The 9,860-nt window shown below is 59.6% G+C and overlaps 2 protein-coding genes across 5 annotated transcripts in view; one reads left to right on the forward strand and one right to left on the reverse strand.

The window, feature by feature from the left end:
- PHETA2 (PH domain containing endocytic trafficking adaptor 2) overlaps window positions 1-2,272 on the reverse strand; it is a 4,771-nt gene extending 2,499 nt beyond the window's left edge. Inside the window, exons 1-3 of one of the 3 annotated variants that reach the window (XM_006150705.3) lie at window positions 1,820-2,272; window positions 1,127-1,272; window positions 637-714 (exon numbers count right to left, since the gene is read on the reverse strand). Coding sequence is in view for 1 of the 3 variants with exons in the window: in XM_014588686.2 (XP_014444172.1) it covers window positions 428-518 (91 nt within the window). In the remaining 2 variants the exon portion in view is untranslated. Of the gene's footprint in view, window positions 1-427; window positions 715-1,126; window positions 1,273-1,819 lie in introns of all 3 variants that reach the window. The other 2 variants (XM_014588686.2, XM_006150706.3) reach the window with 2 other exon arrangements.
- A 2,845-nt stretch (window positions 2,273-5,117) lies between these two features.
- NAGA (alpha-N-acetylgalactosaminidase) overlaps window positions 5,118-9,860 on the forward strand; it is a 21,231-nt gene continuing 16,488 nt past the window's right edge. Inside the window, exons 1-7 of one of the 2 annotated variants that reach the window (XM_006150708.3) lie at window positions 5,118-5,313; window positions 5,641-5,720; window positions 6,385-6,520; window positions 6,917-7,088; window positions 7,655-7,832; window positions 8,145-8,239; window positions 8,924-9,085. In XM_006150708.3, coding sequence (XP_006150770.1) covers window positions 5,705-5,720; window positions 6,385-6,520; window positions 6,917-7,088; window positions 7,655-7,832; window positions 8,145-8,239; window positions 8,924-9,085 — 759 coding nt within the window. In that variant the 5' untranslated portion in view covers window positions 5,118-5,313; window positions 5,641-5,704. The remainder of the gene's footprint in view (window positions 5,314-5,640; window positions 5,721-6,384; window positions 6,521-6,916; window positions 7,089-7,654; window positions 7,833-8,144; window positions 8,240-8,923; window positions 9,086-9,860) is intronic. The other variant, XM_006150709.3, reaches the window with a different exon arrangement.

The following is a 9,860-nucleotide window of genomic DNA, read 5'->3' on the forward strand; positions in this document are numbered from 1 at the left end:
GCGTGGCTCACCCCTGTGGCCCTGTGGGAAATGGGATACTCTTCTCTGCCTTTCCTCTCAAAGGGATACTGTGAGGATCATGGGAAAACGGACGAGAGGACTCAGAGCAAAAGACACCGCGATCGTATCGGACTAGGGTATGGCAGGACCTCGACATGGCTTTCAGAGATCCAGTGATCAGGCCCCAGCAGGGCTGAATGGGCCTCAAGCCCACTGAAACCACTGTGCTCAAACCACTCTGAGCTGGGGGCCTCTCTGTTCGACTCTGAGCTCAAACTGCCCGGCTTCCACGACCCTCTTGGGTCTCTACTGGCCTCTCACTTGTGTATCGCACTTGTCCTTCAGTAGGAAACCGCAGCCCTCAGGGCCAGATAGGAGCAGAGTGGGCAGGCCTGCCTCAGCGGTGGGGGCTCAGATGGGGCCCTACCCTCCAAGAGCGGCCCAGACGCGGGGCACGGCTGAGAAAGAGCAGCCCAGAGCGGGGCATGGCTACGAAGCACCACGCACACTCCCTGCATGCCAGAGCCCTGATCCAGCGGTCCTCCTCATGCAGGGAGACTTCGGCAGAGCAGTGACTGGGACTTGCACAAGGTCCTGGCCCGGGAAGCACTGCTTGGTCTCCGGACCCCCTCACACCTTGGCAGTTATCAGCAGAGCTCTCTGGGTGAGGGTGGAGGCCTCTTATCCGACCACACAGCTCAGTGCTTCAGGAACCTGTAAAACAGTTCTCAAACTCATCCTAAAGGATTAGAACTCCTGCACCACTCTGGGGCCCAGTGAAATCACCACCTCCACCAGGACACCTTCCCTGACCCCTGAGAGGCCCTGCCCAGCTCCTGAGGCCAGGCACCCGAGAGCAGCTTAAGGGGTAAGTTCCATTTCACTCCTCAGCCTTCAGCTCAAATGTCCTCATAGCTTCCCGAGTCTCCTTTCCAGCACTCACCATTTTATTCCTGGTCTCTAATTTAAGTCACCTATTCAGAGGCCCTCCTTGATCACTAAGGTAGCCTGATCTGAGGTCTAACTAGCATCTCCTGATTTTTGCTAATGTTTCTTTCACCTCGTAACCACCCGATGTGTGTTTATAGCACTTTCAAACCTCAGGACGGCTAAGGCAGGCTCTTACCTGGTGGAATAATCCCCAACTCCAGCACAGTGCAGGGCTCCCAGACAAAGTCCTCAGGAAGTACTTGTCAAATCACTGGGGATACATCAGTGGACAAACACGGTGTCCCCACCCAGCTGGAGCCTACATTCCAGCAGGGAGAGACACTATGCAAACAGAAATGAACAAATAATAATGAATTAATGAAATATTAATGTAATACTAAGTAACATTAAGGACAGACAATAGCAAAGGCCCTGGAGAGAAGCGAGCACGAGGGGGATGGGGGAGATGCCATTCTAGCGGGGTGGCCCAGGAAGGCCCAGCAACCAGGTCAGAGAGGTGTCCGCAGTCCTCTGGGCCGTCCCATCTCCCTGCCACGTGCAGGAAAGGGCGCTCCCTTCTCTTCCCTGCTAGGTGTGCGCTGCCCGGATGGCACGCGCCGATTCCCCACCCTCTGAGTCTTTTGTTGCAAAAGCGGCGCGCTGGGGACCTGGGGCCAACTGGCCAGGGCCACTTCGGTGGGCCCCAGACCGGCTGTTGCCCTGAAACAAGGGCCCCTCAGCCGGGATCTCCCCGGCGCGCGCCGCAGTCTCGGAGTGCCAGCAACTGCCGAGCTTTCCCACTCGCCCGGCGCGGCTGTTCCCGCCACGTCCCCGCAGCCACGCCTTCCCTCGGGCCACCTTCCCCTGCAGTCCGCCCGGCGGCTCTCACCTCCAGCTGCTGAACACGCAAAAGCCCAGGAGGACGGCCTGCAGGATGTGCTGCGGTCGCCCCCGGGGCGATCGCCGCTCCCAACCCCGAGCGTCCGCTAGCCTGGGCTGCGAACGTGGCTGCGGGAGCCAGGAGACCCGCCCGGGCAGCTCGTGTTACCGCCCTTGCCCCTCCCCGCCTAGTACTCGCCAGACTCGGGATCCGTGAAGCTGCCTCTGCATGCACGCGGGAGGTGGGTGGGAAACTGAGGCCTGGGAGAGCGAGGAACTCCTGAGTAACAGAGCTGGAGGCCTGGAACGAGGGTCCCACGCAGGCCAGAACCAGGCCTGCGACCTAGCCGGCTGCTAGGAACACCCAATCCTCTTTCCCCTCCAGGACCTCTCGCCCTGCCCGGCCCACTTCTGCAGAGCCAAGCCCGCACGTCGCGCATCCTCAGTCAGGGCAACTCCTAAAGGCGTGCTCCTACACAGTCCCTGAGACCAGGCCGAACTTCCTAGGCGACCCAGCCAGGCTCCTGGGGTCTGCCTAATCTCTGCCTCTGGGGAGTATCCGTTTCTGCTTCCACACAGCCCCACGCCTGCACACTCCTAGGCTTGGTCCACCAGTAAGGCCCAACCGGAAGTCTGCAGCAATGGCCACAGCAGAGGCTACAGTCTGCTGAAGTCCTTGGAAGCAGTTCCTGCAGCCTGGAAGCTCTTCCCTCTCACTCTCACCCCAGCCACGTCTCAGGGCTCTTTGCATCACTGGGGTGTCAGGTCAAGGGCCCCTCCCACCATGCAGGGTGGATGGGGCAGCCTCTCGCAGCACCCTGGGTGGCATTTTCAGGATAGCACCAACGGCTCCCGTGCCACCATAGTACACCTCCCCACAGTCCTGCTGTTCTTCCTGTATAGTGTCTGTCTCCCTCACTAAATTGTATTCCAGAAACAGTATAACCCCTCATAAACGTGCTAGAAAGTAATAATTGTATAGAAAACATAGACCAGAGTGAGGGAGCATGGGAGGATCAGGATAGGCCTTCCTGAGAAGGTGACATTTGACAAACGCTTGGAGGGGAAGAGGGAATTGCCATGCCAGTATCTGGAGGAGCGTCAGGGTAGAGGGAATAGCTAGTGCAAGGCCCCCGAGGCCGAGGCCTGCTGTGTCTGTGGACCTAGAGGAGGCCAGCCAGCAGGGAGGTGGTGAGGAGAGGAGGCAGTGAAGAGGCCAGGGTGTGGGTGGGGCTTGTGAGGCTCCAGGCTGCTACTTGGACTGAGATGAGCCGCCACCTCAGGGCTTGAACCTAGGAGTGCTCCAAGGATTGCTCTGGCTGCTGAGGACAGCATAAATGGAGGTAGAAGGAAGCAGGAGACCAAGGAGGAGGTGCTGCAATAACGCAGGCCAGAGGCACCACACTCCAGATGGGGCAGCCAGTGCGGTGAGAAGTTGCCAGATTCCCCAAGGATTTTGTTTCACTTTTTGTTTTGAATTCCCGGAGAGCATATGCCCTCCGCGGAGAGAGACAGAGGGAGGGAGAAAGCATCCCGATGATGAGGGACAGACACACTGTGATCCCTTCTCCATCATTTCTCCACTGTCGGGATTTGGGGCACCAACACACAGCACCTGAGTATTTAAGGTCCCCGGGCTGGGGGGCAAACTCCAGTCACCTATGTGGATCTGGCTCCCTTAACCACTAGGTTACACGGCTGCATGGATTTTGAAGGGAGAGAGCCAGCATTTGCTGAGGGACTGGCTGCACTAAGTGAGGGAGGGGAGGAAAGACCCCAAGGTGTGGGCTTGGGGTAGCAGTGTTCAGTTTGGGGCCGGTTATGTTTGGAATGCTCAGTGGCAGGCAAAGGAAGGAGCCCGGAATGTTTGTCACTTACTAGTCCCGCAACAAATACTTGACAACTCATGAAGGAAGGTGCAGAGCGCCTGGGGGAGCAGTCCCTGAGTGTCGGGGGGCCAGGAGAGCCTGACTGCCGGAGCCACACCCTCCCCCGGTTTACGTTCTCCCACCCATCTTCCCCCACGCCTGTTCATCTTCCTGATCATGTTTCTACATTTGTTACAATGATTTCATTTATTGTCATTATTCAGCTGGATCAGAGACAGAGAAACAGAGAGAGGGAGAGAGGGAAAGTGAGAACGCAAACTGCCTGGTCTGGAACTCGAACTGCAGTCCACTAGTGGGAGTCCAGCAGCCCAGCGCCTTAACCACCATGCCACCTGTGAACCCCTATGATCATTTTTGAGTAGTTTTACAATGTGCCATGTCCATGGAAAATAACCAACTCTAAAAAAATGTATAATTAATAATTAGGAGACCAGCAGGTGGCGTGGTGGTTAAGGCGCTAGATATTCCCACATGGCCAACCATGGTTCAAGTCCTGGACCTGTTGGCTTGCTTTTTCACTTTCTCTCTCTCTAGTCAAAATACGTAAATGAATAAATACATTTTTAAATATTTTAAAAAAATATTTAATAATGAATGTGGTTTATTTTTAAGCAGAATATGAGTGGCCTAGGCCTGGAGAGGAGGCAAAACGTGCCTTTCTCTTCGGCCCGAGCTTCAGGGAGTGGGGCTGGGTCGGGCTAGTGAGGGCGACTCCGGGCAGAGTGTGGGGTCCACACCCGTGGAGAGAGGCAGCAGGTAGATGGGGTCCACACGCGTGGCGAGGGGCAGCAGGCTGGCCAGTGATTAGGTATGAGGGTTCCTTTTATTTGATTTTGAGAGTGAGAGACAGTTTGGAATTTAGTGAAAAGTTTTCTATTGGTATGGCCCAAAAAGGTGAGACATGTGAAAGGGGGGGAGCTTATAGATTATAGGTGGGTTTTACAGTTTTTAGGGTGGTGGTTGGAAAAGGAAGGTTGATGAGATTAGAAAGGAATGTACTATAACAGCGATAAGGACGAATATACTCCAACACTATGCCGGGGGCAGGATGGAGGAAGAATGAGCCAAAATGGTCTGTCAACATCTGCAGGCTGGCTCCCCCTAGGCCCTCTGGACAGGACCTTGGAAAAATAGGAAAAAGCAGCCAGGCTTCTGTCCACACAGACTTCAGGGTATTTTCTCATTTCCTGGAGCCACAGTCCTCCGCAGAGACTCACTGCCCGGCTGTTTGCGGAAGACCAACAGCTTGTGGGCACCACCCACGCCCTCGCGGCTTGGGCAGAAGTGAAGGGACACCCCCGCCCAGAGCCCAGTGCCCAGCCAGCCACGTGGGACGTCGGGTTCCCTGGCCCGCTGGGCACTTGCAGACCTCTGGAGCTCGCAGGCTCGGCGCCCGAGGGGGCGGGGCCCAGGCCGGCCTGAGGGGGCGGGGCGTTGGGAGAATTGGCTCCCCCTGGGGGTTGGGCACGACGTTGCTAGGGGATTCTGATAGGTTGTGCAGAAGGTTTGCCGCCGTAAGGCCCCGCCCCCGCTGGAACGCGGCAGGCGACTCAGGCGACCGGAGCGACTGGGGGCTCAGGGTGATCGGAGGCAGGAGTCTGCGCGCCTCGGGAGGGTGAGCACCGCGGGCTGCGCGGCCGGGCCTTTCGCCCAGAATCACGGGCCCGGGTGGGGCTCTGGAGCCTGGGCCCGGCCCTGTGCCTCGGCTCTCCTGGCGGCCTCGAGCTGGCGCCGCCCTTAGTGGCTCGGACCCCAGCTTTGCGTAGTCGTGAGGGCTAATGTCCAGGACACCTGGTTCGGCCCGAGCTCCGGGGAGTGGGGCTGGGTCGGGCTAGTGAGGGCGACTCCGGGCCGAGTGTGCGGTCCACACCCGTGGCGAGGGGCAGCAGGCTGGCTAGGCGGTCGCGGCCACAGTGCTTTTCTAACGCTTCTTGGCTTCCAGGACCCAACACGAACTGATAAACGCAGAGCGGATCTGGTCAGGGCCTGAGGCTCCGAACCGCGCGATGTTGCTGAGCTCAGGTACCGGCGGGGGCGGGGCAGGGGTGGCTTTTGGGAGGTGGAAGTGAGGGCTGCAGGGAGGAGGCTCCGGCCAGCCCTCTGGTGTCTGGTGTCGGGCGCTTTTCCCTGTGTGCGTATGTGGGGAGGCTGCTCCTCCCTCGTAGGGAGTCCGGAGGCTGGTTTCCTCTTCCCAAGAGCGCGGCCGGCTCGTGCCAGACCGGCATGTGCTGAGAACAGCACTGTGAAGTCGGTCGTGGTTCCGGCTGAGAAGGGCCCACCCAGGCAGCACGCGGGGTGCAAGTCCCACCCCGCCGGCCTCCTAGGCCCTCTGAGGCCTCCTGAGGTCTGGAGGAGAGCGGAGAGCCCTGTTGCCAACTCAAGAGACTGCAGTCTGTCCGCCTGCCCGGGCCAGTCCTGTAGGGCTGGGGGAGGAGGGCAGGGGCACGGGAACGACATAACTTCAGGCTAAGGTGGGCTAATGCCAGCCCCCTGGCCGCGGCTCCGGCCGACTGCACAGCAGGGCCTTGCCTGGCGCCATCCTCCCCTTACACAGGCAGAGCCCCTTTCTACGGTAGGCCCAGGAGTCTGGGTCCCCTGAGGTGTAGGCAGGCAGCATGTGTTTAGGCGGGCTAAGGCTGGGGCCATGGCAGCCACTCAGTCACCACCTCCCATGCCCCACACCCAGTGTTCTTGCTGGCCCTGGTCGCCCAGGGACTGATGCTGGACAACGGGCTCCTGCGGACACCACCCATGGGCTGGCTGGCCTGGGAACGCTTCCGCTGCAACACTGACTGTGAGGCGGACCCAAAGAACTGCATCAGGTGAGGGAGGGCTGCCCCTGCCTGCCAAGCTCTGCCCAGGGCCCTCTGGGGCTGTCACTGCAGCCAGAGTGAGTTGGGATACCAGCCACCCAGCACCCTGGCCTGCCTGGGGCCTCTGGGGACCTGTCAGGCCTCTGGGGCAGGGGCCTCACAGTGGACCCAGCCCAGAGATAATGGAAAGGAGATAACTATTCACACCGCCTGCTCGGCCCCTTGGCCTGAGGGCCAGACCGCTCCTTTCACCCCACCTGGTTTATGGCGTTCCCACTCCCTGCCTGGCTTGGTGTCCCAGACAGCACAGCCAAGGTTTTATGGCCCGATTCACTCTCAGTGCTGAGGGTGGGGTGGGCGAGGGCCAGGCTGGGCTGCTGAGCTGCGCGGTCCCCTCCCCACCAGTGAGCAGCTCTTCATGGAGATGGCGGACCGACTGGCCCAGGACGGATGGCGCGACATGGGCTACACGTATCTCAACATCGACGACTGCTGGATTGGCGGGCGCGATGACAATGGCCGCCTGGTGCCCGACCTCAAGCGCTTCCCACATGGCATCGCCTTCCTGGCTGACTACGTGAGCCCCAGCCCTGCCCTGTCCTGTCCTGCCTCTGCAGAGGGCGCACTCAGGCCGTCCCTGCTTGAGAGCTCAGTGTGGTGAAGGAAACAATGAACACCCGCTTGTGGCCCATTCTGATGAGTGAGAGCCAGAACAGGCATCGTGTTCAGTGGGGTTCCTGGAGGGTTCCCTGGAGGAGGCAGTTCTTCAGCTAATCCCTGAGAGATGGCTTCCGAGGCAGAGGGGATGGCCAAAGCAAAGCCGAGAGGCAAGGAGCAGGGCCTGGAACAGCGTGTTTGGCGAGGGGTGCACCCTGCTGCCGGACACTAGGCCGGCATGCCAGCCTCCCGCGCTCCCTCTGCTTGTGATTAGGGTGTTGAGGTTGTGTGTGTGTGGAGCGGGGACTATGTAGGAGCTCCCTGTAACTTCTGCTCAACCTTCTGTGAGCAGTTCTCTAAAATCGATGTCATGAAATTCCGCATTTTTGCAAAACTTGGAACTCCGAAGGTTTTAATGGGGCCTGGTCAGATGTGCCTGTGAGGAGGCTCCGAGGGTCCTGTCTGACGTTGCTCCCCACCCTCCAGGCTCATTCCCTGGGTCTGAAGCTGGGCATCTATGAGGACTTGGGCAACATGACCTGCATGGGGTACCCGGGCACCACGCTGGACAAGGTGGTCCCGGATGCGCAGACCTTTGCCGAGTGGAAGGTGGACATGCTGAAGCTGGATGGCTGCTTCTCGACCCGCAAGGAGCGAGCCCAGGGTGAGCCCCACAGCCGGCTGGGGCCACTGGGGCTGCAGGAGGCCCCCCAGCACCCTGGCCAAGCTTGGTCTGTCTGGCCAGCCCCTCGGGGTGGCGCTTCCAGTTCTCATCCAAGGCCTGGGGGAGTCGTGACTCCCTAAAGGTGGAGTGGCTCTGTGGCCCACCCAGGAGTCTTTGAGGCCCTGGGTGCAGGGGGAGGCACCTTCTCTTTGGAGCCTCACTTTCCTCACATTTGGTGGGAAAAGGTTTGGCCGAAGCCCCAGGCTGTCCCCCATGCCTTCTCAGTCCTGAAATAGCTTGGGCTTTCCCCAGGGTACCCCAAGATGGCTGCTGCCCTCAATGCCACAGGCCGCCCCATCGCCTTCTCCTGCAGCTGGCCAGCCTATGAAGGGGGCCTGCCCCCCAAGGTAAGCCATTCTGTGTGTCCACCAGCCTGCAGGCTTTGGAGAGGTGGCCTCCCAGAGCAGGCTGCTGTACCCACACTTGCCCACAGGTCAGTTTGTAGGTGTCTAGAGAGGGTCCTAAGTACCCCTGGAAGGAGGTGTTCCCAGAGGTCCCAGGACCTTGAGGAGGGTCTCCTCAGTGGGCTGAAGGACTTGGCACGCACTGCAGGAGAACCATGCGCCACCAACACAGAAACTGGGCAGACTCCTGGGTGGTCCTGCATGGACTGGCAAAGCCAGGCAGGTGGGGCCACGTCTTGAAGAACCTGGGGACACTCAGTGGGGACCCCTCAGCAGGGGGTGGCAGAAGGCCTGCAGAGGAGCCTGGCGGGCGGCGGGTGTGCAGAGGAGCTGGTCATCTGCCCTTCTGTAGAGGTTGCAAATGGAAGGCAGGTGGAGGGCCAGCTGGAGGAGTGGACACTGCGTCACCAGCCTGGGCCCACACCCCGGGCCCAAGCCCAGGTAGCCTGAGAGGGCAGGGAAGGCCCCTGTACCCACATGCATGGAGGGGAGGCCTGGTGGCGCCAGACAGCTGCCTCTCGGAGACTTCCTCCCCTTCCCCAGCCTCTGTGTCCCCGCCTGGGCCTCCCCGGTCCCTGCGTGGCCCTGGCAGCAGTGTGTGACTGCTGGGCTTCCCGCTCCCCCCAGGTGAACTACAGCCTCCTGGCAGACAGCTGCAACCTGTGGCGCAACTACGACGACATCCAGGACTCCTGGAGCAGTGTGCTGTCCATCCTCGACTGGTTTGTGAAGCACCAGGATATTCTGCAGCCCGCGGCCGGCCCCGGGCACTGGAACGACCCAGACATGGTATGGGCATACAGGGGGACATCCTGAGACCCACTCCCACTGCCTGCTGCTGCCAGGCTCTAGGTCAGGGTGTGAAAATTCATCCCTGAACAGGTTGCCTTAGAGGACCTGGGCCTCGGGAGGCTTTTACAACCTGTTTCTAGGTTGCCTTTTGCCTCAGAATGTTGAGGGGGCCCTGAATGCCCATTGTTAACCTTAGCTGCCCCTCCCCCCAGATGTGACACCTGCTGGGTGGAAATGGGGCCTGTTCCAGACGCTGCTGCTCTTCCCCCCCTGCCTCCGCCTTCTCCCCTTTCAATACCTTGTTTCCCCAAGCCCCTTCCCCCCCCTGCGCTGCTCTGTCTTCCTGCAAAGCCTGTCCCCTCCCCGGCCGCCCCAGGCATGACTGACTGGGTCCTTCAGGCCTCCCATCCAGTCTCAGTCATGGCCCTGGTGACTTTCAGGCCCCAGTCTTGCCGCTTACCTTGGGCAAGTTCCTTTATTTTTTTCGTGCCTTACTTTTGTTGCTTGGAAACTGAGACTAAGAATGGTAGCTGCCAGGCCGGCCAGTGGTGTGGTCATGAGGGCAGATGGATTCCATGTGGCTGACCGCGTGGTTCAAGTCCCAGATACAGTGGCTTGAGAAATACACAGTGCATGTGTGCGTGCATGCCCAAAGTCCTGGGAGGAGAATGGAGGAGAAGGGATTGCAGTGTACCCCTGGGGGCACTTTATCACTTTCTAGCTCTGGTGAGTGCATGTACCCTGTGGCAAAACTAAGAAAAAAAACAGTAGG

The sequence above is a fragment of the Tupaia chinensis genome, unplaced genomic scaffold (genome assembly GCF_000334495.1).
Source record: "Tupaia chinensis unplaced genomic scaffold, TupChi_1.0 Scaffold000294_5, whole genome shotgun sequence".
NCBI classification, from domain to species: domain Eukaryota; kingdom Metazoa; phylum Chordata; class Mammalia; order Scandentia; family Tupaiidae; genus Tupaia; species Tupaia belangeri.